The sequence below is a fragment of the Cardiocondyla obscurior genome, linkage group LG07 (genome assembly GCF_019399895.1).
Source record: "Cardiocondyla obscurior isolate alpha-2009 linkage group LG07, Cobs3.1, whole genome shotgun sequence".
Lineage (NCBI taxonomy): Eukaryota > Metazoa > Arthropoda > Insecta > Hymenoptera > Formicidae > Cardiocondyla > Cardiocondyla obscurior.
In genome coordinates, this window is record NC_091870.1 from 138,409 (window position 1) to 165,672 (window position 27,264).

The window sequence follows — 27,264 nt, forward strand, 5'->3', positions numbered from 1 at the left end:
AAATGTTCCCCGCGTACTTAATCTTCCACGAAAGTCACTTGATCGAAACGGGATGAGAACCACGGTCGCGACGAAGAAGATGGACGAGGCGCGGATCTCTCACTCTGAACGTGGCGGTTACCGGAACTTGTCGAAGAAAATTATAATGGAAGCTCCGGTCTCGGAAATGTCCGACGCAACTCCCGCACAATTCACGTCAAACGCTCAGTGCGCTCCGCCCGCGACATAACCATGTCGTTCCGAAGCACTTTTTCGAGCCGCGAAACCAAGTACAGAACGACGAGCGGAATAACGCTCAAGTGCAGAAAACGATTGTCCGTATCCGAGCTGACGACGTCGACACTCATTCGTAAGCGATACTTTCTTATCCGCGGTCGGAAGTACGCGTAATTGCGGAGCGATCGACAGCACGTCCTCGGGCCCGAAGCTCCGCAACTAGACTGAAGTGATCCGTTAGAGATTTCGGCCTTTAGATAGAAAGAGACAACCGCGTAATGAAGTGAGACAGCGATAGGTCGTTAATTAGAGGAGTTCTCGAAAGTGTCGAGCTCAACGCCGAGTTAATTATACGTTTTTCACACGAGAATATCTCGGAATCGTTGCAGAGTCCGGAGCACGGCGGCGCTGCCCAGGAGGAAAGGGACGCCAAGGGCCGAAGGCAGACTGTCAAGAGTCACACATCGTCGTCCTCTGGCCTCAGTTCTGGAACCCCGACGACTTCGGCTTCGGTTCGTCATAAACCACCTCCAGTTTCGCCCGCGAGGTCCATCACGCCAGAAGTGATACAGGTGGGGTTTTTCTCGTGCACGATACGCGCTCTCTCTCTGAAATGATATCATCCGGATAATAATTATTAACGGTGCTTGTCACAGGGCGTACTCACGCAATCGAAATACCATTGCGTTTTATGTAAATTTCATTAAATATTCCTGAATTTAACGAAAAGTTTCGCGGCAGTGCCGTTGAATAAAATATTCGATACAAATGATTATCATTACGTTATTGAACGCGCGAGTGTCGTGGAAATTGATATTTGTTTGTCACGATCAATTTAAAAAACTGCAACGAGCAATTTATATTTTTTTTCCCCTCCTCGGGCTTCCGTATAAGAGGCAAACACAATTGCCGCATTAATTGGCAAAATGACGCGGGAGAAACGCCGCGCGTCGAAAGACTCGTGGTTCTGCGCTAATTAATTTCATTAATTGAATCACCGACTGCAGTTTTTGCACGAGGGTAAAGTGTATTTCTGCGCTAATTAAACGAATGCAGGCCGCGCGGCTGCAAAGACAATCGTACTCGCCGCACGTGCGAGCTTTAAGTTTAATAATTAATTTACTTTGTTTTTACTTGGACGAACAGCTTGTTTTTTTCTCTTTCTTTTTTTTTTTTTTTAATGCAAACAGAGCATTGTTTTCCAACATTCGCAGCTAGGTGGTTTCTTGATAATCACGGTACTACAATTGCGCTGTCATAATTTACATCTACGAAAATATTTCTCCGCGTAATAAAACTCGTTTTTTCAACAGAATAATTTTATCGTAATTCGCAGCGATACGTAGATAATATTTTATTGACGCGAAAGGGAATTTGATATTAATTTTTTTTGTCCCGCAGCCAGGACTCGAGGATGGCGTTTCACGCGGAGATACCCGCAGGCAGAGTTCGAAAAGTTCAGATAGCATGGCTTCCGGTCCACGAAGGTATGCCATTACAAAGATATTATGAACTTTATTTTCATTTCTCTCTCGGTTTCAATTAACCCTCGCAGTACATTATCATAATTATACGCAAGTATATTTATAATAGGAACAAGAGAGGAACATTTCTCTTTGTTAGAAAAATTGCCTATCGCTTATCGCTCGACAATGTATTTCGCACGTTTCGAGTATTTCCTAAAGCAAAAGTGTTACGCTTCTCAGATCCTCCATGAAGAAGTCAATTCGAAAAACGGCCCCGTCGCCACCGGTGAATCCGAGCGTTCTTCGCCAAGTCAGCGAGGAGCGGGAGGATCACGCATCCGCGGAGGCTGCGTCGAAGCCCAAGTACTCCTCGGACGAGAGCTCAGAAGACGAGGAAGACACGCGTCTGCTCGAGGGAAATGTCTACACGAAAAGCGGCATAGAGGTAAACTGAACGCAAACCCGAACGTGTCATTACTTATTTCCTGAGCCAAAATTAATTGTACGTAACGAGCTGTGTCATTGTCTCTTCCCTAGATCTCGCGGAAGAGCGCCGGTAACGTGAAGCGCACGAAGGCGGAGATCGAAGCCGACCCGGAGAACGAGGATGAATTCGGCTACACGGCCAGTGAGTGGCAGCAGGTTTTCACATTAAATGCGAGCCGCAATTTAGGGACAATTCGAACTCGATATTTATACTCATCTGCGTTGCGGGGGAGAAAGGAAATCAATATTCATATAATGTGATCGTTCGGTCACGTTCGCTAATGAACAAGATTGATCCGTGGTTAAATCGTGAGATAGCTAATCGCTTCGAGATTAAATGCGTCTAGTCTACCTTACCGTTGTTTCTTTCCACGTGCAAACGTCTTGTAATTTTGCAGTGAAGATACAGAAGAAGTACCAGAATCTCGGACACAAGGTGGTGATGGTCGCCGTCGAGAAAGACAGGCGGGGATTGGGCATTTCTCTGGCGGGACATAAGGATAGGAACCGAATGGCGGTATTTGTCTGCGGTCTCAATCCAAAGGGCGCAGCTTACAAGAACGGCGGGCTTCTCATAGGCGACGAGATATTGGAGGTAGATATTTTATTTCTTTCTGTCTCTCTGTAGCCGTGCGTTTTTACGACGTGCCATTTACGACCGCGGTTCCCCACATCGTCAGGTTGTTTAACCTTCGTTTCACGCGCCGTCCATAATCCGTTTAACTCGCCCGTCGCGACGTTACACGCTGCGGGTTTTCTTGTGGAAATAACACGGATAATTTTGCTTAGAACGCATATTCACTAAGCTGAAAAACAATAAACTACTGCGCTTAATCAAATATAACAATATAATATAGAATATATGGAAAGAAATATTTTTATAAATTTTACAAAACCCTAACATTTAATTAAAGTATTAAAAATTTTATATTAGATTGTATTTAAACAATAAATGCGTGAATTGGAAATTATGTAACATATTGACTTGACAGTTAATCTATGAGTTAAGAAAAATATTAGAGAAATAAAATTATATTTCCATATATATGTAAGCCTTCTTTTATTTTTATTGAAGTTATCGTTACCTCTATTATCACGAATGATCAAAGGAATTTGCACTTGTCAGCTAAACTTTCTTTTTTTTTTTTTTTTTTTTTTTTTGGTGTATTTTATTCGATTGTATAACACGCGCGGTGAGTGAATAAAATATCATTTTCTGTTCCATTTAGATTAACGGCTGCGTATTGCAAGGACGATGTCATTTGAACGCTTCCGCGCTTATCAAAGGCATGGCCGGTAGTCTCTTCAAAATCATCGTTTATCGGTGAGATACCAGAGCTTTTTCCGCGATGTAGCGTAACGTAGAGACGACATGTATAACAAAATTCATTAAAACTATAAACGGATTTTGCCTGTCCCGGTTGCAGACGATCGAAGGCTGTCGACGACATCGCCGTAAAGCCGATAGTCCAATTTCCACCAACCTTGGATGACGTAAGTCAATTCGCGGCGTCCACCGGTTTTTTTTTTTTTTTTTTTTTTTTTTATCGTCATCGTTCAGAAGCGTCTATAGTACTCGTAAAATAATAAATCAACGAAGAGTAATTGAGCGTTGCATAGACACTCGACGCTTCGCTATTAATTAAACAGCGACCGTGAGAAAAAGAAATGCCTTACAACTATTTTAATAAATACATAAGTAATCGATGATGAATTTTTGTGCGAATATTGGGAAATATTAACTGGATGATATAAGATCTGAAAAAGGATAAATATTGAAATTTATTCAGCACTGGTGTACGTGTCTGATTTATATTCAAATTATACGGAACGTCTAGCAGAAAAGTTATGCAATAAACTTATTTCTTGCAAAGAAGCATATTACTTAATAATTTAATAATATATTTTACTAAAATTTTTATGTTTTTTATGATTATTTAATTAATTAATTTCTTAGCGGTAAAAAGATCTATTTTTAGAATGCGTGATTTTAACTAATCCATATCAATGTTCATTGCAGGTGTATTTAGACTTCTCGAAGTACAAAGGAGTCCGCGATGTGCAAGTGAAGAAGGCAAGTATCTCCACAATTACGGAAATTAAGCGATCAATACCTTGCGCAATCTTATCTTTTAATATTAATCATCAATTGATCGTTTGTAGAGTCAATACGGCCTCGGCATAATGATTATCGAAGGGAAACATCTGGCTGTAGGACAAGGCATCTTCGTGTCCGACATTCAAGAAGGCAGTGCCGCAGAACAGGTAATTTTCGCTCGCGTTCGCGACCTTGAGAGCCTATTTTAAGCGGGACTCATGTACTTTATATACGCGACCGATATTTCAGGCTGGATTGCAAGTGGGCGACATGATCCTGGCCGTTAATCTGGACAGCTTATTAGGCCGCACGTATGATGAGGTTCGTGCTTTTTTTCAATCTCTTTTGTAACTAGGTCAAACAATCTGAGCAATCTACATTCAGCTTCATCGAGTTTAAGCACTCTACATTCTGTCTCATTAATTTTCCTTTTTAGGCGACGGAGTTATTGAAGAAAGCGGAGGGTGTCGTTAAACTGGTAGTTTGCAATCCTAACGAAAATAAAGATCAGAAGGAGAAAGAAAAGGGTAAAGGCCAAGAGCTTAAAACTGATTCTTCAACTTCTGCCGCACAAAAGACTTCGCAAAAAGGTAAAACCACCGGGTGTACTTAATTATATAATTAAATCGCATTATTCTTCTCGAGATATCAAAATCTTGCATGATTTATATTTTATATTTAATTCTGTTATAATTATCAGCGGAACCCGAAGAGAAAAAGGTCCGACAAGATCCAAAGACTTGCAAGGTAGAAGTCGGCGAGCAAGTGACGATAGAGTTTCAGAAGGACAAAAATCAGGGTATAGGTTTTTACATCGCTGGAGGTTCTAACACTCCCTGCGTGAGTATATTTAATAATTTTTTTCTATTTTTTATTCTCCGCAACGTTGTAGTGTCCTTTGTAATTTTGTCAAATTATAAAACATTTAATTAATTATCTATATTATAAAATATTTAATTATTTATATTAATGTACCTTTACTTAAAAGATGATGTTCTTTTTAGAATGGAGTTTTCGTCTTGGACGTATCTTCCGAAGGTGCAGCTGGAAAGGACGGCCGGTTGCAACGAGGCGATCAAATTCTTAACATAGGCAATGAGAGCTTCGCGGAGATAGAGCACGAAAAAGCTCGCGAGACAGTTCTCAAACAAGCGCCTGGAACTGTACGTGACATTTGTACCAAACAATTATCTTCATTTTATCGAAATAAGAAAAGACGAAGCAGTTTTGCGATATAAACTTGCATGAACGACGTCAAAGTTGTCATCGTATTTTAATATCGTCTCAAATTCTCGTTTGGTTGAACAAGCGTGATGCGATTTCGTTGTTACTTACAGATTACGATGACGGTGCTACGCCACGAAAAGCCAACCGAAGAATACGAAGTCGAGATACAAAAGAAAAGCGGCAAAGGAGCTGGCCTCTGTTTCGCCGCGTTTTGGAACAATCAAGGGGTCTACGTCAAGGAGCTGGTGAATCTAGATTTCTAATTCTATTAAAAAAAATTTTTTCTTTTCTTTTCAATAAAGTGCAACTGCTCTCATTCATTATGGTTTATATATCTACAGACAGCGGGCGGTCAGGCCATCGAAACTGGCAAGATCTGCAAAGGTGATCATCTTATAGCAATCGGTGGGTTAGACGTTCACGATGCCTCTCTCGACGATATAGCCTTTCACATGAAAATATCCAATCCGCTGCAAATGAAGCTAGCTAGGTACCATTCCGCCAAACAATGACAGGTGAGCCGTTTAAGCGGAATGTACGAAAGATTATTTAAAGAACGTTTTCGAGATTTTAATCCTTTCTTTTTCAATTGAATAAAAATGTGTTTTTTTAGGGTTCTGCGGGCGGAACTCTCAGGGTGTGTCTTGATGTCCAAAGAAGCGCCTGCAGACAACGTGGATTTTAGTGTGATATACATAAGTAAAGTAACGTCTCAAGTAACGATAACCGTATGAATGTCTTTATAACGGCGGCCGCGTAGAACGCGGCTTGTTCCCTATTACTTACGCGCCAGCATCGCCAATCGATCTTGCCGTTCGAGCTCACAGACCCGCGTGTGACACGAGACACGTGAGATAGAAAAGTAGAACGAGGCGGACGGAGAGCACGACGATAACTCGCGAAAGTGCATCATCAGGTTTGAATCCGGGAGCCTGTGGGGAAGAGAATTTTTTTTGTAAATGGTTCATAAGAGGGGGGCGAGCAAAAAATCGAGTGAAATCCCGTCGACGCGGCTCGATCGGCCGTCGATCGAGCCCACGAACAATTCCGTCTACCGATGTTCGCGTTTCGTGCAAAGCAGCCGAAACGATATATCTTGTATACACACGTTAATATAATTACACAGCGAGATAACGCGTTATCGCCGAGGTGAGGAGCCCGGTAACGAGTGAAGATTCGTCTCGTTCAGCGTGGGAGATGAATCACTAACAATCGACGAGACCGCAATCGAAGCTCGTGAAGGAGAAGACTCGCTGAACCATCCAGCCAATCCTTTCCTTTTTGCACGATATCATCTCCTTCGCATCCCCAACACGATAAGCGAAGTCGCTTGTATATTTCATACCGTATCTCGCGTACACTTAAGACAGGCAAAGATAAATTAGAATAGTAGCGCGCGTTTTCTCGAATATGTGAAGATATTTTGTTCTTTTCCTTTTTTCTTTGTATGATAAAACTCTAGTCCAGCCCGAGATCGACGTTCCGGCGTTTCTCGCCTTAATTACCGCCCTCGCTCGCGGCCGCTTCCACCGACGTAGCATTACCGTTATCGTACATATTGTATTTTTTAATATTACCAAGAAACACTGGCAATGTGCGGAGTCGCGTCGAAAAATGTATGCGTGCCGAGGAAATTTCGATTAACGCGTGAGCACCGATCGTTTTGAAAGCATGCTAAAATAAAAGAATCAATTTAATAAAACTCGCGAATAAAATTTCACGTAAGGTGCAACTCAAAAATTAATAATCAGACGGTGATTATGCAAACTCGCGTGCAAATGTCATTCAACGTGGCTCACACATCCGTATGCCGATCAGTGTAGAATATTCCGCCTAAAGAGCATTAAATATAAGATAAAAAGGAGGCACACACCATTCTTCAAACGCGAACCATACACGAGAAGCGGCCGCGTCGAATGTCGGAACGTCGACCGAGGGCATTATCTAGTTGTAAGTGCTTGGAGACGCGCGCACGAGATCACGATCTCGCCGTACAATCGAGGTGTTTTTCGACACCAAAATGCGGACTGCGGGTATCATCCCGAGTGTTCAAGCAAGTGTTTCTTTGTGCTTTGGCCGCCGACAGCGGCAAAGTGACGCGTCGAAGAGCTAGACTGGCTTGTTGAGTACACATAGCTAATTTAAATCCTACTGTGTAACTAGTCTTTAAAATAGCTTAGAGATTTACAGAAAGAGGAAAAAAATACAGAAAGAAGAATTATATATATAAATAAGTAAATATTATATATAAGTAATATTTAAAAAAAAAAAAAAAAAAAGGAAACAGAGAGTCTATAATAAGAATTGCGAAACATGTTAATTTAACGAATCATTCGTATCCGTCATCAGCGTGAATGGTCTCACGTTCTTAAAGGACGTTTTACATTCGAATCTCGTATAGTTTATCGTAGCGGGACGTTTATAAGAACGTCGATTCCGTCTCTCGGGCCGACGGGCTCGAAGGCGAGTAATGTCATTAAAACTGTTAGTTGTACGATCATTATTATTATATATTATATAGTATATCGCGACAAGTTGTATAAAAAAAATTAATTATTGTGTATTGTACGGTGCGTTATCGCGTTTTAAAGTTTTTCGGAAAGGTAAATAGGCGGAGAAGTAGAACAGCCGTAGTAAGCGAGCGCTGAAAATCGAAAAGCGAATCGAGTTCAAGGTGGTGACTTATTAATCAGGCATCATCACTGATTAATAATAATAATTACCAATGAAAAAGATTTGGCTAAATGAGGACACATGAAATTTATTTAAACGTGCGAAATTGTTTCTTTATGCTTTTCAATTTTATATTAACGTGCTATAATTTTTTTCTTTTTTTTTATTTACTCTTTTAATAAATTCTCCTCATTTTTACCACGCGACCTGTTAATCCACATTTCTTACCGCATCGTATGTTATTTATTGTAGCTTAGAATCTTATTTGTTTCAGGTGCACTTTGTATTTCTTATGTACACCGCCTTTTAAAGTTTCACCAAATCAATTAGTTCACGATAATTGTCGCCTTTCTATAATGTTACGAAAATATCTCGACGGTAGTCGCTCGAATCGTCATTCGTGCCTCTACTGGTGTGTTCTTAGAGAATTTTATCCGCGGCATAGAACATAAACACGTTTAGCATTAACTACGCGGTGACGAAAATCCAACGAGAATCGCCGATTCGTATTTCGCGTCGTCGCTTTCAAAGTTGTATCCCGTTGTCATCGCGAGCAATGCGCGCGAGAGATGCAATTTTGAAGACAACTCGGCACGATTGCGTGATTATCTCAGCGTTACGTATATTCTCCATAGTCGCAATTCAGTTCACGTATGCATTTATTGTACGATTATTGATAGCGTTATTGCGCACGAGTGGGACGATTGTAAAATGGCTCGAGGATATTGTCTATAACACGAATGGTCCACCGTACATCGAGGGTCGTTGTTCCGTAAGAAAGAAACACGAGCGAAGATAAAAAGAAAAAAGAAAACGGCTTTTCGAAGGATGGATTTATAAATACGTTAGAAAATCCAACGCCATTTTGCAACCAGCCCTCACAATTATTATTCTGATTGTTATCGTGATTATTGCAGTCGACGTCATGATCATCGTAGCGCGGCACTACTGAGAGTATGAAAGAAACTGATTATTATAGAATAAGAATAAAATCGGAGGGATAGAGAAGAAGAGAGACGGAGATCTATTAAAAGCATTAATTGCAACGTTGTAGTAAATGATGTTTGTTATTGTTGTATAAGTAATCGCTTTACGCTTTTACCTTTTATCCTTTATCCTTTTTTTAATTTTTTGTTTAAGTAAAGCAAACAGTTTTCGTAAGGAAAAATACTTTTTTTTTTACCATTCGAAGCTTTCCATCTGCTTGTAGCTAAAAACGCTTTACCAAAAATCGCGACTAACAATTGGAACGTTTTTTTCAGAATGTAATTCCCGTGTTACCCAATGTGCGTTCAAACAACGAGAAACTTACATTTTCGTGGCACTTCGATTTCGCTCGCGGGAATTTTATTTTGCCGTTGCAATTGAGATGGCAATCGGTGAACGTGGAGAACTCGCTTTGAGAATTGCCTCGGAATAAATGTGATTTCTCAGCGTGCGTCCGAATGCAGTTCGAGATCGAATATCGATTCGCGACGAAATAATGTCTTTCGCGAGCGACGCCGAGATTCCGGTGACTGTCGGTGGGGTACTTTTTCTCGGCTAATTAATCGCGCGTTATCTCGCGCCCATGACCTGCTTTCAATGATAGACATTTCTTCAGAGCTTGCTAAAAAAATATAAATTAAAAAAAAAAACGCATTCCTGCACCTGAGAAAAGTAACGATGAAATCGATCGTACGGCACGTCGCGCGTCGCCGTCTCGCTCGAGCGCGCCGGACGCGTTTAGCTAATTAATATCGCGATTACTTGCGCTCGGCGCGTGTAATCGCACGCTTGTTAAGTGTCGGACCCCCTCGTTGTCCTCGCGCGGGACGATTTCACTGACGCGCGAAAGCGAGGCTTCACGCTTTGCGCGGCGTATCGGTAATCCGCGAGAGCTACTTGCGGGGCATCTTAATTTCACAATAACGGGAGTTATGAAAGTTCTATGACTTTTGCCTGCTTTTGCCTAAATCACGGGAGAAAATTTATCGGGCGGCGACAGCTATCTGGGGCGTGAAGTACGACCTGGGTGAGACAAAAGAAAATCCTGCGGTCTCTTCGCGGGCGAAATGGAGCGACTCGCTCGGATCCTTTCGTGTAAAATGTCTCGCGCCGACAGCGAGAAAAACTCAATCGAGCGGACGTCTCGGAAATCGAACTTGACCCTGAAAGTTTCGTTGATCACGTCTGACAATCGGATGTCGAGAGAGAAAGGCGGAAAGCCGACGTGCGAGGATATTTGACGCGTGAGACTCGCGGCGTCAATTTGCCCGCTCGTCCTGGCCGCCGACATCCAGCTTTTACCTCAAAGTGACATGCTTTTTACGCAAACTCGCGACAAATGACTCAAAACCTGACGATACGTCCCGTACAATTGTACTTTTTTTCATCAATAATAAAAATTTTTTATAAAACCTTTTAGTTTTATAATTTTTGTGATACCATCCAACAATTAAGTTCATGACTCGAGTATTTGAATTCTCGCGGAATCGCGCTCCTTCGACGTCGAGAAGACTGTCGCCAACTTTATAGATCTGGACGCAAGACTCACTTCCGATCGTTACATCGACGCGTTATTTGTTAGTCACTCGCGAATTGTCGGCGCAACAAGAAGCAATCCACGATGGAGCCGTTGTTCGATTTGTGCGTGAACGACATAAACGTTTTGCTGCCGTACATAAAGAACCGACTGATGTCGGGCAACGCGCAGGTACACAAGAGAAACCTAGACTCGTGCATTTTTGAGCACCGCAGCTCGATCCTCGTCTCGCATTCGCGCGCCGGCCGTAAATTTCCATTTCGTGTTAAACGGATTATGAGAGAGATCTCTCCGATATCGAGAAAAGCGTTAATATTTCATGCACGCGACCGATATATGTTCCTTTTCCCTGGAAACATTGCCTTCCAACTTCGGCGCGGACGAGCAACATTCCGTCAACTTTTGTATTACTTTTCTTCTTGATAAAGTATAACTTTCTTTTTAGCGAAGGTATGATTTCGCCGGGTTTAATCGCCGACACGCGAAAAGGGATCAAAAGATCGGTTTAACGAGGTCCTTTTATTAAACCGCGAACGAGGACTCGCGGCGGCCGGGATCGCGTGCGCTTTGTCATGAACATCAGCGAAATCACCGTGGCATTCATCGCTCCGTACGCGAGCGCGTAACGCACGAATCGGGGACGATTGGACGGAAATGGAGCGGAAAGAAGTGAAAACGAGACAGATCGACCCGATCTACGCTCGCATACCAAATGTCTGCCGGCTTCGTCTGTTAAGCGCTCGTTAACAGCCTCGCCGTATTACAAAGTTTATTTTCCTTTCAATCCTGTGGCGCGCGCCGCAACGAAATTAGGTCTCGGCCACGAAGAAAATACTCAAGCTCCTGAAAATGACGGGGGACTCTGAACGAGGCGTCGTCGTACAGGAACTCGTCAAGTTCGACGTGATATCCACGATGTGTGACGTTATGCAGACGTCGGACGAAGATTTCGTCAAGTACTTGGCTATATATTTACAAAATTCTTACGTTAATCTCACTTACGTACTCACGATTAAATTATACATCTGCCGATTTTGTTTGCAGGATCGTTCTCGAGTGCTTCGACATTTTAAGCAACTACAAGGAATTCTACGAAAATCGAGCTGCTATATTAGCTGTACAAGCGATGTTGAGGCTGTGTTACTGCATAAATAAATCGCTCAAAGATTTGACGCTGCTTGAGAAGCTTGTGCAGAGTATTTGGGATGTACTCGTTAGGTATTCTTATTTCTTATTATATTTATTAAAGAAATATCATTAAATCTAAAATGTAAGCTTTAAACAATTACTGTAATAATTTTCAGATCATTGAAATTAAACGTGAACCTCGACACCGACTGCATCTTTCAGCAAGTTGTATTCTTCGTGAAAAATTTAAATCTACAAAATTTGCCGAAGAACAAGTTAAAATTTGCAGCCGCCACGATATTAAACATTGTCCTGCAGAAACAAGCGGTTCTCGACGAAAATACCGACGTGGAGATGATTATCGACATCTGTCATAATGCATTAAAATCAATGATACAAATTTTTAAATACAACGACGACGACGATATAATTTTAATCGCCGCTGATACATTATGCAGCACCTGCGCCAGCAGTTCTCGGTAAGCTAATTATCAATCTACTTTTCTGAACGATGAAATTGAATTTACTTTTATTGCAAACATTTTTATTACCAAAATTTTCAGATTCTGCTTAATGCAAGATGTAAAAGAACAAAGTCAAGTTGAGCTCAAGACTTGCGAGAAGAAAGATGACCTGGAAATTTATGTGTATGACACGATGATGGATATTCTGATACCGTACATTAAAGTATGTACATTAACATATATAATGCAATATAAATCTATCAATAATACGCTGGACTTGCGCGAGTGAAAGAAATAGGGAATGATAAACGTACTTCTTTTTACAGACTGCAAACTTGTCTCGTATAGACTTGAATGGATTTTATAGAAATTTTATTTTCTGTCTGAACAACATGTATCAGATGAAAAACTGTAATAAAGATAACTTGTCGAACCATCTAACTAATAATGGTTATCTGAAGCACTTTTTATATTTAACCACAAAAATTTCGTAAGTTCCACCATTTTATTTTCTTTTCTCAATTAATTTTTCTATTCTTATTTATAATCGATTACTTTAATTTTATTAATTTTTAAAATTATTTTTTAGACTTTAAGATTTTATATATATTTGCGTAATATTGTATTGATTGCCTTTGTAGCGTCGTATATCATTCATAGCGTTTTGAGGAACTTAATATATCAAGTCGAAAATCTGCTAATTACAAAATAAATTGACATACGATATATTGCCTCTGACATTCAAATCTCTTGTTTCAAAGCTGTATATAATTATTATTACAAAGATGCATATTTAATTATAAATCATAACACAATGAACAACGGCATACACAAACCGCAAAGCTACGTTTCACGTTACAGAGAAAATTTACGAAGGAGCATCTGCATATTACTATCACGAGTCCTAAGCATTCTCGGTAAAACAGCATTTTCCATAGAGACAGAGAAATTGGCAAATAGTTTGCATCAAAGTCTTCTTGAATTGCCAAAGGATTCGTCAAAATGGAGTGAAGCGAGTAAAAAAGATGGAACGACTCTAATAATTCTCCTATATTATCATTTTCTTGGCACTCAAGAGTATAAAATTTTTATTTTTTTATTTTTGAAGTTTATATCATTTTATTTGTATTATTTATATTATTTTATTTAAGCATTTTAATTATAATTTTTTTTTTATAGATGCGACGTGGTTTCCTTAGAATCGTTAGTTGCTCGAATTATGATACTTCCAAAATCTATGCCAATTTCAGATTTGATTTTAAAACCTCTATGGTTAATATTCGCCGTGAGTATACATTTATTATTTCGTATTTATTTGTATTATGCATTGATCACATTTGATTTCACAGGCAGCGTCTCTGTCTCAACCGCATCCTAATTTAATATATCAATATGAAAACGCGGTTAATCGATTAACAAGCATTTTGCAACATTCAGAGGTCAGCGAATATTACACCCATCATATCGATCTGTTACGCTATTGCCTTAAATGTCCGAACATTTCACCGGACTTATTGAAATCAGTTTTAAATTTGTGGCTGATAGAATCCGATGGTGATATCAAACCATTAATATTTTGTTGCGATAAAATCGTTCAACATTTATTGGTAAGCGCAATATTTATTTTTGTAAAAAAAAAAAAATTTGACGTTTAATTTTATTTTTTTTTTTAAAAAAAGAGATAACGAGATATATTTTGATCTACTTACTAATAGATTGTGATACATGGCGGTTATCCCAAGCCGATCGTGGACGCTGCTGTCAAAGGACTTCGTCATTTAATGCAAATTGTTAAAGACGATGAGCAGCTTACAGACCAAGTCGCAAACATCATGTGGCGTATATTACCTGATATTCTTGCATCGTATCATTCGGATGATGGTTAGCCAAATTAAATTAACAAATCTTCCGAAAAACTTCTTTACGAGAAATACTCTAAACTCCTATATTACATAATTTTTAGAAATATATTTAAACTTGTTATTTACACATGAAATCAATATTATAGCTTCATTCATTACGTTGCAATTTAAGAGTCATTATTTGCATTTGCAGTTGTGCATGTAGAGACGGCTCTGGAATTAGCCAATAATATCCGACCATCTACGATTCCAGTGGCTTTCGTGATACGTAGCGCCTATAATATTATTAATATTATATTAAAGAAAAACGTAGATTTAACATTCATGACTTTAATTTTATCGCAAGCGTATATTTTATTAGAGGCCGCTATGTCATGCAAATCATTTGAAGGTACGAATATTCGTAGAAAAATATATTAATTCTATAAAATAAATACCATTTAAATACCTGCCATTTAATAATATATTATACAATTTTAGTAATTGAAGCATATATAAATAACTTGTGGTTACTGAAACAGCTATACCAATATGGATTTTCGAAACAAAGATCAGAATTATCCACGGCCAGCATAAAACTCCTTACGTTTATTATTTATTGCCAAAAAGAATCCTCAGTGCAGGTATGACGATAATAAAGTCTGTAAATGTAACAAATTAGACAAAATCGTTAAATACAAGTTAATTACTTAATATTAATTAAATATAAATGTAATTGGTAAAAATATTTTAAAATAAATTTGTCTCTCAGTGCCAGAAGCCACTAACGATACAAATAAAAAATTTGGTCGAGCTGTTAACGTACGCGAGAGAGTCACCAGGCTGCATAATAAACGGAATACAATTTATATGCAAACTTTTAACGTCAAATGACGATGGCTCGGCCGTTATTTTACAAAATATCGCGACCGATGTCGATGATATGTATCTAATTAATCTTTATGAAATTCATCATACCATTCACGCACAGGTCAGTGGCATTTAAAGCTACAGAAATAAAAAAAACAGGAGAATATTTTTCCTGTCGAAAATTTTATTAGCTTATAAATTTATAATTGTAAAAATTAAATTAATAATAATTCGTAATATCGATATCTAGTAATACTGAAATATTGATACCTGATGAGAGATAATAATCAATTAAATACATCTAATCACCATTTTTTTATAGGGACATCCATTAACGCAAGATATAATATGTCAGAGTCTAGTGACTCTATTACGCTTTTGTAACGATAAAGCTGCTAAGCTAATGTCTTACCTGTGCACCGTAATGAGTACCTACGATCTCATCTTTAGCACGCAACATCCATCCTGTCACTTTGTCGAATTCGTCACTACCTGGCTTCATTATCGCAAGGCAAATTGTAACGATATACCATGGAATCCGAAAGCACTGTTCAAAACACCTTTCGATGAAGTATTGGATAAGCTTAAAGAATATTTAAAAATTCTTAATAATAAAGGAATGAAAGATGATTATCTGATTTTGAAAATTTCGGTAAATAATACTCTTCAATATCCTATTATAAATAAAATTACGCAATTTATAAAATTAATACTTTAGTTAATTAAAACATCTGTTGTGTCTTATACTTTTTTATATGTTTTTTAGTTGTCAGCGTTTGAGTAAAAAACCAACAACATTGCGTTCTAGATCCCGTATATTACAACGTACGTAAGATTAAGATTTATTAATTAATTAAAGATTAAGAAGATAAAAGCTGAAGTTACATCTGTAATACCAGATTTTCTGTTACACAAGTAAGATAGTTTATATAAAAATTTACGTTCTATATTTTAAAGAAATAAAGTTATCGTTAAGTTAGCGTCAATGCTGCTATCCTCGGTATCATAAACCTTCTGAAGGTAAACCCTCGAGTGAGGGTGTTTCCCATAACCCGTATCAATGTTTCACAAATGTTATTTGTTAAGAAGAAATCCGATTAACTGTATGGTCAACTCACGTTCTCGGTGGTATTCTGGTACGGGGGTTCGAGAAATATAAAGCTTTTTAAAAGGAGTCCTGGTCTCTTCAAAGGACAATAAGGATAAGACTGCACGCGAATATTACGCCGGTGCCATGTTGAACCAGGGAGGGTGATCGATCAATATATGGGGATGGCGCGACGGCGCCTCTCTCTACGAGTTTTTGTTTAAAAAAAAAAAAAAGAAAAAGGAAATTTTCAAATCTAACAAGCCAGAAAATATACGATCGCTACTTTCAAATAATTAATCGCATCGCTAGAATCAATTTAACTGTTCTACAATTTTAATATCACAGTCTAGTTTCTCGAGTGCTAACAGCGCGATACGCTTGAATCTTTCGCGAAGAGCAAATGTTTTCGCGTTGGCAAGAAAACCTTCGGACGAGTAAAATATTTTAGGAATCCACACTTGACCCTAAAAGTTTCGCTTTGGCAATCGAATGTCAAACGAAGATAGATGAAAAGGCTCGCGTGCGAATGTCCGAAGTGTCTGGTTGGTGTCAATTCATTCCGCGTGATCATCGACGCGCTTGACATCAAGAGCTTTTACGTCAAAGCGACACGCTTTTCGCAGACATTTGCAATAGTTAACTCGAAACTTAGTAAGGTGTCCGATGCCATGCACGTACCATCCATGCGCAGTTTGGCGCTCGTAATTTCTCGTTTACAATTAAAATACGTTTTTAAATTATAATGTGAGGCATAAATGACAGTCAACTACGTCCGCCGCCGTAATTAGCATAATTATTTTTTAGCTCGCACACGCTGTATTATTTCGTTCTGCGTTTATTTTTTACGGTAATATAATACGCGTCTGTTGAACATTTAATTCTGAATAACGGATTTCCTGCAAGATTTAATCACAACGTTTAAGCAAACAGATACAACGTTGTTCTCCCTGAATGCCTTCTCGCGAGAGAGTTCATTAGCTTCTTCGAGCATTTAATTTAATTTATGTCAATAAGGTGGCAAGACTCTGGATTGAGTCGGCGTGCAGATCCGTTAGATAAATGGTGTAAAAGCTAACTCCAGGTTATTTCGACGTGAATGTAAGACTCGTGTTTATAGAGTCTCTGCTGAGAAACTCAGTTAAGACTTGTTTCAAAACGTGGCGTGTCTCGATAGATGGACATTGATAATCAATTTAATATCCGGGATGTTGTATGCTTTGGCATCGATTTTGAAGGAACTTAATTTAACCAATGCATATTAATATTAATTGTTTCTATTTTAATCAGAATTAAACGTAAATTAAATAAAAACTAAGCGAAGTTGTATATAAAAAATTTTTTACCGATAACGCCAATTACGTTATAATAAAGAACAATAATTGAACTGTTTCACGGCTCGAAATACCGACCCACATTCTCATTCGACGTGTCCTTGAGGCGGGATTTAAAAGTAATAGGAGGCTATAAAAATTCTTGTAAGCTGACTGTAAAAGTACAGAGGTAAATCGGATTTCGTTCGCGCGCGCGGAACCGCGGCATGGACGCGCTCGTTTCTCTCTTTTTTTTTCTCAGCTGGTTAGCGATTGTAATATAAAATCGACCTATAAATCGTATTAAGCAGAAATCGCTCTTAAAATCAGGATATCTGATTCGTATGCGAATCGCTAGCAAACCGCAAGTTCGCATTAAAACGGATCGGTACGCGATAACACTGCGGGCTAATGTTTAATTATTTTACGCCACAATTACTTTGACGCACGTTAACGACGGCGGGTCGCGGAGCAACGGTCCGTGGAATACAGTTCGGCGGGTTTTGCCCTTTTCCTTTTCAGGCACCGTTGCACGCGTGCCACGACTGGGTCCGCGAACCGGTCGACACGAACCGGAAACGAAAATGAACGCGTTTTACCGGATAATCACGTATCCCGACGTTGCTTAATGAAACCAGATGGAATCCGATGCGAGACACGCCACGTTAATTCCGGAATTGCCAGAATACGCGCGATAAAAGTATCGCGTACCTGTTTTACGTGGGCGAGATGGTGACTCGTATATTTTCACCGTGGATAGCTACGTGGATCTTAAATGATGCGTTCACTAATGGCAATCATGACGAGAGGAAAGGAAAATTACGGAAACCGTAAAACATCGCGCCGGTCTTTAAGTCCCATTACGCGCGGTGATTGAAAATTCCGCACAAAAATAATACCAGAATAGTTCCATCGGAAGTAAAAAAATCTTAGAGAAAGCTAACGTCCAAGTAATATTCATTCCGGACACGAAAGAGAACTACTCTTTTGTAATTCCGTCCCCTTTATTTTCGGCAACGCGGACAACGTAGTGAACCGCGTCGGTCGTTCTTCCTTCGCTCTATTTTTTCTTTAAAAATAAAAAAAAAATAAAAAAGAATATGACGTTATGCAGAAGACATCGTAACAAATAGAGTTCCGAACGACACTGTCTTTTTTATTTTTCGGGGCGGCGAAAAGACAAGGAATCGCTCGAGAAGCTCGCACGAGAAACTTGGGGAAGGTCGCCGACGGTCGTAAAAATGCGGAGGACGAGGTGTCGACGTTCCGGTGCCTCGGGGAACGATACAATTACATTCTCTACCTTTGCGTGAAGGGAGCAAAAACGCGACGAGGCGCCAGTTTTAGCGCGGCACGGACGAGTTTTGCGAAACGCACGTAACGGCACGGACTACTTCCAGCACAGGTGTGCGTACGTGTCCGCGCATTCGCATTCCGAACTTTCTTAAGCAATTATGTCATAACGCACGCGTGCCCCCCTTTTGGCATCTCTAGCTCCGCGGTGCAATCTGTCTTTCGACCCCACCGCGACGTCCTCTCGCTTGCAGAACGATCGTCGTGGACGTTCTCCTCGCGTCGCCGCTCCGGCCAAGAATCGAATTTCGCACTAATGATTATAAAGTGCCCTGCCATTTGTGGCCGCATGCGAGACGTTCGAGACGAGACGAGCGGCTTTTACGTTATTACCCGTTCGAAAGGAGACGCGTAAATCATAAGTCTCCTGGCCGGCAGAACGCGTAACTCGCTTATACTCGCGCGTGAAATTACACTTAAAAACGAGACGAAAGAAGCTACTTGACTTCGTGCTCGTTCTCCTAAAAATTACGTTATCATCAATTGCACCTCGTTCGCGAAATTGAGAAATTAAAGGGGAATAAATGCAACGTATAGATATTCTACTCGGAGCTTCCTCTTCGTGCCTTTACAAAGCCGATAATATCGGGAGAACCCGTTCACAATAATATCCACGACGTCGTCGACGTAAAAAGAGGTTGTTTTCTTTCCGCGGGCTTTTTAGAAAAGCATACACGTCGCTTAATTTCTCCTGGAATCCTGGGGCACGCTTGCATAATGCGTGAAATTACAGACGCCAGGATTCCAGCGCGGGTTGCGCAAGGTGACGCCGAATTTTTAATAAGCCTTCCTGGATCCGCGGGAAAATGCGAATCCCAGGCTCGCCTGTGATATTCATCTTCCGTTGCCTCACCGCTTCACGCACGAGCAAGAACCGGCCTGCTTATTACGCGAGTTTCACGGAGGACCAAGCTAATTAACCCGTCGACGTTGCTCAAAAGCCAGCCGATACCGAACAATGCGAGCAACGTTACACGCTGGTTACATGACCCGTTCGTTTTGTCGAATATGAGTTTTCGCGCCGTATTCCTTATCTCGGTCTTCGCTCGCGGTGCACTTCGCAGTTCGCCTCGCCGTTACGAGCGGTTTACGAGCGCCGGAAGAGTCTTCTCTACGACTTTCCGCGGCAATATCCACGCTCACGTACTTCGCAGTTTGATTTACGATAATTATCCTGTGACACTCGAAGGATCGTCGCTCGCAGGAGAGAATCGAACTTTCGCAGTAACGCACGTCTCTGTCCGCCTCTTTTTATTACGCGCATTTATCTCGCCGCTCTTCTCGTCTCTCCTTTATTTTTTTTTCTTTTTTTTTATTATTTTTTACGGGGTCGCGGGACACTTTTGCATGCTGCGTAACGTCGGCGCTGGACGATGAAAGAGGAATCTCTTTGATGCAAGATTCAGCTAATTCGCAGTCGAAAATTCCTCGGCGCGACGGTACGCGGTTACGAATCTCGCAATGGTAAAAGAGCAAATTAACCGCGACACGACTGGCTCTCGAGTTAGCCTGCTGGAATTCCAGCGGAATATTCAATGTCCCATCCGCTTTGCCGGAATTATATCAAAATAATTGTAGCCGGCGCGGCGTGTAACGACAGGAACTTTGGCAAATCCGATACGCGCGCGGTAGTTTCAGTTGCGATGCGACAACTCCGTTGTTAATTTGGAGAACACCGGCATAACACGACGATAAATTTTACGACTGAATATGACACATGGGGAAAACAGACCGCAAATTGAGATGATCGCTCGTAATAACGCAATCTCTTCTCATTAACGTAAAAAATATTTAAAAAAACAAAATTGAATGAGGAAAAAAAAAACGAGAACTTTCTGATCAAGAAATGATGTTACAATTAATTATAGAATCTCGATGTAATAATAATAATAATAATGCGCCGCCTTTTCGAAAATTTTGGCTTTCTCCCGACCATTGAACGCCGCAGCGCGCCGAAAGAAACTGAACACGGAAAATCGAGATCGCAGTGCTCGCCGAGCGAAATCAGCATTCCTGAAATCCGCGGCAAAAATGGCACGCCGCCGGAATTCGTTACCATTAATTGCCACGGATTAACGAGGCCGCGCGCGGGTTCCTCGTTATCGCGCCGGGAAGAACTTGGTTCGCTTCGAGATCCTCGCGTGGATGTTTAAATTTAGATTACGGTTCCGCGTAACGCACGCGTGGAGACGCCGCGAGATCGCGTTTCCCGGCGCGCAGTTTAACGTCACGCGTTAAACTTTCCACGAGGTGGAAAGCACGGCGGCGCGCGCGATCGGCGAGGCCTTTTTTTTTTTTCTCTCCTCTTCTTCGCGGCGAGTAATAGTGAAGTCGATTCACGGAATAAGAAGGGTCAGGCGAAGCCTACTTTCTTCCACTGAATTGTCGCGCGGGCCGGTGCGCGGGGTCGGGAAGGAGGGACCCCCCGGTTCGGACTTTATGGTGGAAACCTATCGCGTAAGAGAGAGAGGCCTTCTTCTCACCGAACCGACGGTCAGCCAGTATGTGCTAGTCCCGCGTAGTAGTAAATGTGAGGCGGTAAAACGTAGCGGTTGGCGATCCTCTCACGATCGGCTCGGATTGAATCGGATCGCACTTTTGAGTCACGCGCGAGAGCGCGTAGTGAGTCGCAGACGGGTTGACCGATTGATCGATAACGCAACCGATCTGATTCACTGATCGCGGCGATCCCCGTGGATACTTCGCCGTGAGAGCGTGTCCGACCGGACCGGAGATTCGCACAAGTGAGTACGCAGCGCTCGTCATTGACAGTGATCCACGGTGGTGTAATAAATGCGAGCGAATCGTTACGTAGGAAAAGCAAACCGTAAGATAAATTCTTATCCAAAAGATTAGAAAAGAGCAGTGACGAATTGTTGCAAATTGCTCGGAACGCGAATAAAGGTAGCGAGCCAGTTTCTCGCTCGATTGCCGACTGATAATTTCGTTCTGGCGCCGTCCGTTGATTTATGCGATGAATATTAACACCTTGGTAACGAGAAGAAAAAGGGAAAACCGAGATTTATCGAGATTCGAATCCGTCGCGCATTCATCAAATATTGCGATTATGATACAGATATTGGCTCGAGCCATAATGCAATTGTTGAGGTATCCTTGAACCTTGAAATACGCGTAATTGTGTTAAAATCTGGTAAGTGACATGCGATTGCTGTTAATAATTTTTATACATATACGGTATGTATATTATTCATAATTTTTTAATTAAATAAAAGATTTTATTTTTAGTAAAACTAGGAATATATTTTTTTTTCTTTTAATTATTCTTAATTATTCCTAGTTGTACAACATGATGTAACATTTAAAGAGAAAAAATTATAGATATTTTGTTCACTTTACTACGTTGAAACGCGTCAATTGCTTGGCTCGCGAGCCACCGTAATTACACGATATGCCTTGCTCGATCCTACGAATTATCTCTCAAATATCGGTATGCAAATTACATTATGCGATATCCGCGGCGAAGCTCACGCAGCTATAACCCGGTTTATTGATTCGTGACGAGTTCGCGTATCTTCGAATCGACCGTTACTCACGGACCATAAATCAGGATAAAATTCGAACCGATGAACGCCGTGATATCGGATCGCGTTTGCGTGACGTGGCGTAAAATGTCTCGTACAGACGTGCAACGTATTATTCGCGTCGGTGTTAACGTGGGAAAATCAAAATGCTCGCCACATAATTTTGCTATGAAGCAATGCGACTGACGTTAATGTACTACCGATATGTTTAACACAGTGCCGTGTTACAAAGTAGAGTTTCACGATTTCGTAACTGCCGCGCCGTGGTTGAAATTTGATAATCGCGCCGGTGTTACGTGCACACGTGCCGGTATCGTTTGCCGCCGGGACAGTAGTTCTAAAGTGGACTCGACATGCGGGGCTAATAAAAAATGAGCCGGGCGGACTCGGCTTCGCTTCGTGCCAAGTTGTCACGCGTGTCGGATCGCCGCGGAAACGCTTATCAAAAATTTACGAAGTCGGAATGAAAGATACAGAAGCCGCGCGAACCGTCACGCGCGGAAGATGGGGCTGTCCGTTAAAAGTTTCAACCCGTCGGCCGGGTCAGCGAAAGGGCTTAAAAATAACGACTCGGTATCACGGTGCCGTGCATAGCATGGCCGAAAATTCTGCCGCGTTTCAAGGAAACGCGAATGCGAGATCGCCATTGCGGACTATCGATCGCCGAAAGCTGCGAAATTTGACCGCGGACGAAGTGCACCGTCCCTCGTTTCCCGCCGGGGGCTAACGGCTCCGCAGCTACATACACGACACGCTTCACGTGCATACAACAATCGTCTTTATCTTATTTTTTTTTTTTTTTTTTTTTTTTACGGTTGCGCATGTAAGACATTTACGGTTCTACATATATCAGAAGCCGGGTATCGATCATAATTCCGGGTTGGACAATCGCATTCGCGCCGTTCGCCTCTATTTACAGAAGCCGCGTATATCACGACCATTTATTCGAAGAGCGGGATGCGGAAGGGGATAGGCAGTCCCGACACGGAAGAAAAATACGCTGAAATATACCGGGAAACCCGGCGAATGGGATTCGCAGCCCTTCGCCGGTTCGATAATGTTGCACTTTATATCGCAAATAATAGACGACGTCCGTGCCGGAAGCTTTGTTCTCCGCCTCCTCTGCGTATGGTCATCTGGGTTACACATCCGAGTGTTATACATTTCGCTCCGCGTGTCGCCGCCGCGCACACACCTGTTCGCGGATCGTAAATATTTCATCACGACGATACGAGTCTTCGAGTGAGCGACAACGTTTCCTGCGATCATGAATTAAGATTTCCTAATACCTAAGAAGGATTTCTCCTTCCCTACTTTTTTTTATCTCCGTAGCTTCTTGCGTGAAATTCAAATAAAAATTTTAAGATTACATACCGTAATTATAAAAAAAAAAAAATAAAAAAAAAAGAATTTAACGAATTAGATTTATCTTTTTTTCTTTTTAAATTTATTTTAATATATATGATATGAGAAATAAATTTCTTCTATTCAAAAGTTTTGCCTCTCCTCGTCTAATGTCGAAGGTTTGCGAATAATAGTCCCGCCACGTTCTCTTTACGATGCTCATGACGGGACGCGCACGTGTACGTTCGATCTTATTCTTTATATCCGGGCCAAGTACCTCCAAGTCGATCGATTTCGAATAGAGACGGATTCATATGGAAACGTAATTCCATCAATCTTCCGTCAGCGCTGTCGCGATTTTACAAGACCGTCATATTTTCTGCCGCCGTCGCTACATCCAATTGATGCGCGTCGAAAGCACGATGCGCGATCGTAGAATCGAATTTCATCGGCCGAGCGACAAGTGGGTCAATGAACGCATGTGAATTTCCCCTTTTTTTTTTTTTCTTTTTTTCGCCCGCCAGATCCGTAAGCGAGTCGCATATCCTGGATTCACCCCGGGATCGCTAACGAATAATAAACTTTTTTGAGCCCGCCGGCCGGTAAAAGGCGCGCCAGCTTTTCACTGCGCTATCACATTCGCCCGCCACGCCGGATAACGTATAACTCGCCGATGTCACGTACACCGTATGAACTGCCAACCCGCGTAAAAAATACCGAAAGAACGGTGGGACAAGAAAAAGGGAATGGTTCGACAAACATCGGAAAAAGCAGATCGACCCTGCAACGCGACGCGCCATCATCTTCTCTTCTCCCGCGAAACTAGATAAAATTTCTCTACTCGCTGAGAATAATGTAATTACGTTGCTTATAATGTGGAAACTGAAATTTCTAAAATCACATTTAATTACATTCATCGCTCGCGGTCGGGAATTAATATATTAATTTAAACATTATTACACATTCCAAGACACGCGTAACGAGGTGTTTTCGCGATTTGCCCGATGTGTTATTCATTTTAGAAAGAAGTCGCCGGCGTATTTTTGCAGAAATTATTATTAAAACGAAAGTGCTTTACAAATTAATGCGCCTCAAGGTGTACTCACATTTAAAGATCCCCGCGACGATTTAATGCATATAATAAAAAGAAAGTCTACAATTTATTGTACGGTGAAAGAAAAATTCTAGATGGGCAGGTTCGACCGATCAATTAAATAATATCGGTTTAATGACGAAAATTTCCTAAGGACGTTTAATACTTCCAATTACGCGGGATATAGGTACGTGATTCAGAAAGATTTTTAATTAAAATCCGTTTCCGCCCTGGGGAACTCAATCCGTTGTATTTCGTGACTCCGGCCACAGTAATTGGCGGGTTAGCCTGTAGGGATTTCACGTCAGCGAGTCATACCTTCACATAGACGAGAGCGATTAGATCGCAAACGTTTATTACTCCGATCGATAATAATCCAAGTTATCGTTCGCCTGAATGGAACGGCGATTGTAAAAAAAAGAAGAAGAAAAAAAAAACACCAGTCGGTCGATTCCTAATACGTGGAATACGTCTCTATCACTTTCTTGCTCAACGACGGGGGTCATTAACCCCCTTCGGCGTGAATATCTTAAGAGAGTGTGCCACTTCACGCAAACGATATAGCAAACGGTGCCATTAGAACGCGTTTGAAATCATTAGTAAATCGGCCGTACTTATCCAAGTGATTTGTACAACATTTCGAGAGCTGCGCGAACAACGATGATATTGCTCGAAATCGCCGCATCTGATTTCGAATCCGGCGATCCGCGCTGTAGCCGACGATAAATCGTGTATCAATCATTTGTCACGACGCGTGGCCATTTTCCCGCTGTTAACGAGGGAAAATCTTGATGAAAATTAACTTGGCTCCACGATGGCCGAAAGGGGTTTCGATTCGCGCCGGTATAATTGAAGAAGGTGGTTTTGCCTGCGCGGTTGCGAAATAAAACATTTAAAGTGGAATATGTAGAAAGAAATTCGAAAACGTTAATTTCTTCTGTTGGTTTTTTTTTTTTTAAGATTTTTTTTTATTTGAAAAACTAACGAGTAATTTACTGCAGCAAACGGGAGAGAAATGGAGAACGTAAAAAAATATGTTTGTTTGTCCGATATCACCTGCTGCCATTGAGTTGCGGGTTGGCGTGATTGCGGGCTGCGTAACGTTCAATTTTTGCCATGTAAAATCGCGACGCGCAAACGAGCGTAGGAAAGAACCCAGAAATAGGACGAGAGCCGCGCGATCGTGCCGTCGAAACCGGTCGTTCTGTTTCCTATGCGTTCCGAGCGAATCGTCTCCGCTGAAGCGCTAATAACGATCGAACGGCAACGGCATCGAAATTGATTCGACATTATTCCGACGCGAATTAAAAATTCATGCGACCCGATTTGACGCGGCTGTGAATTCGTTTCCAAATTTAAACGCCGTCGATCACATAATTGATACGCCTGTTTCTCTATTTTTCTCTCTCTGCTTTTGGCTTTCTGTTTGAGTATTTTCGCACGCGAATCAACTTCCGGGCACTACTTTCTATTATCCGGCCGCGGAATATTATCCCGTTTCCAATGACGAATGACGTAGAGAGAAGCCGGAGAGAGAGAAGAGAAGGAGAGTGAAAAGCAACAATTTCATTTCTCGTATTCAGGTCGCGGCCGCCACGATCGTCGCTTTCATAAGTCGAATCTGCCGCGTTTAAAATCATCACCGCGTCTGCGGGACGAATAGAAAATATAATATCCTTGCCGAGCGTGTCGTCTGCTCCGTGCCGACCGCACGCTGTGTATCAATCATACTTATATGCCACCGGTGTGCCAGAACAGTCACGTAACAGTGTCAGCCGCGGTTAAGCACTATTACTTGAATTAGCGGCGGATATTTGCATAATCGAACTTTCGAAAGATCGAGCGGTTATCTCGCGGGTTATCAAAATTTCTACGGTTTTGCCGGACGTTCGAAGGAACACGGTAGTTTCCCCGTGGAGCTCGTTCCTTCCAAATCTAATCGCCTACGCGGAGTATAATTAAGTGTCTGATTACCTAGTCACGACACACCGCGCCCAGGCGTGTTTTACCGCTTTTAACAGACAGGAACAATTACACATCGATATTCCAACTTTCAAATATATACCCCCGGCGGAACTTCATTTCCTTTCGCGAGTCCTTACTCAACGCGAGATCCGGAAAGGGGGTGACAGCTAATGTTTCAAGTCCGAGATTTCATTTTACATAATGCCATTTCACCGGCGGTGGCTTCGCCTAAACGGCAAAACTGAAAGCCGTTAAGCGCGGCTCGCAATCCCGATTCGCCCGATTTCGCCCGTTCGAGTAAGTCAGCAATTTCGCGCGGACAAAGTGGGAAACGTAACTTCCGGCTCGGAAACGTAAGATCCGCCTGCGAGTTTCCGATGCGGCGATACGTGACGGGATTGAATTTTCACGTGTTTGTTAATACTCCCACACGCGGCCAAGCACGTGTGAAATAAGCCGTTCGTGCGCGACCGGCCTTTTTCTCTTGTCTACGCGAAAAATTCGCCTTTGCGTGTTACCGTGGCGTGTCTGGAACGTGCAACGACGAGGCCGCAGGTGGGTCTCTGCGTGAGAA

At 41.5% G+C, this 27,264-nt stretch overlaps 2 protein-coding genes across 3 annotated transcripts in view; both read left to right on the forward strand.

Moving 5' to 3' along the window:
• The window catches only part of LOC139103789 (multiple PDZ domain protein), an 89,038-nt gene extending 79,814 nt beyond the window's left edge, over positions 1-9,224 (forward strand). For both annotated transcript variants that reach the window (XM_070658776.1, XM_070658777.1), the window contains exons 24-39: positions 606-788; positions 1,618-1,703; positions 1,923-2,127; positions 2,220-2,310; positions 2,567-2,763; positions 3,398-3,492; positions 3,596-3,662; positions 4,189-4,242; positions 4,332-4,433; positions 4,516-4,587; positions 4,703-4,856; positions 4,967-5,106; positions 5,271-5,429; positions 5,604-5,738; positions 5,835-6,008; positions 6,107-9,224. In XM_070658776.1, coding sequence (XP_070514877.1) covers positions 606-788; positions 1,618-1,703; positions 1,923-2,127; positions 2,220-2,310; positions 2,567-2,763; positions 3,398-3,492; positions 3,596-3,662; positions 4,189-4,242; positions 4,332-4,433; positions 4,516-4,587; positions 4,703-4,856; positions 4,967-5,106; positions 5,271-5,429; positions 5,604-5,738; positions 5,835-6,005 — 1,911 coding nt within the window. In that variant the 3' untranslated portion in view covers positions 6,006-6,008; positions 6,107-9,224. The remainder of the gene's footprint in view (positions 1-605; positions 789-1,617; positions 1,704-1,922; positions 2,128-2,219; positions 2,311-2,566; positions 2,764-3,397; positions 3,493-3,595; positions 3,663-4,188; positions 4,243-4,331; positions 4,434-4,515; positions 4,588-4,702; positions 4,857-4,966; positions 5,107-5,270; positions 5,430-5,603; positions 5,739-5,834; positions 6,009-6,106) is intronic.
• A 115-nt stretch (positions 9,225-9,339) lies between these two features.
• On the forward strand, positions 9,340-16,144 carry LOC139103838 (uncharacterized). The gene is made up of 14 exons (XM_070658897.1): positions 9,340-10,861; positions 11,504-11,646; positions 11,735-11,908; positions 11,995-12,297; positions 12,382-12,505; positions 12,609-12,772; positions 13,144-13,359; positions 13,462-13,571; positions 13,636-13,889; positions 13,998-14,163; positions 14,338-14,535; positions 14,625-14,767; positions 14,896-15,114; positions 15,316-16,144. Exons 1-14 carry the CDS (start codon positions 10,775-10,777, stop codon positions 15,709-15,711), a joined length of 2,697 nt encoding a protein of 898 aa, XP_070514998.1. The 5' UTR covers positions 9,340-10,774; the 3' UTR covers positions 15,712-16,144.
• The last annotated feature ends 11,120 nt before the right edge of the window (positions 16,145-27,264 follow it).

Coding starts and splice junctions, on each gene's coding strand:
- LOC139103838 (XM_070658897.1), top strand. CDS start 10,775: ATGGAGCCGTTGTTCGATTTGTGCGTGAACGACATAAACGTTTTGCTG. Junction 12,773..13,143: donor TATTTAACCACAAAAATTTC/GTAAGTTCCACC, acceptor TTCACGTTACAG/AGAAAATTTACGAAGGAGCA. Junction 13,360..13,461: donor CATTTTCTTGGCACTCAAGA/GTATAAAATTTT, acceptor TTTTTTTTATAG/ATGCGACGTGGTTTCCTTAG.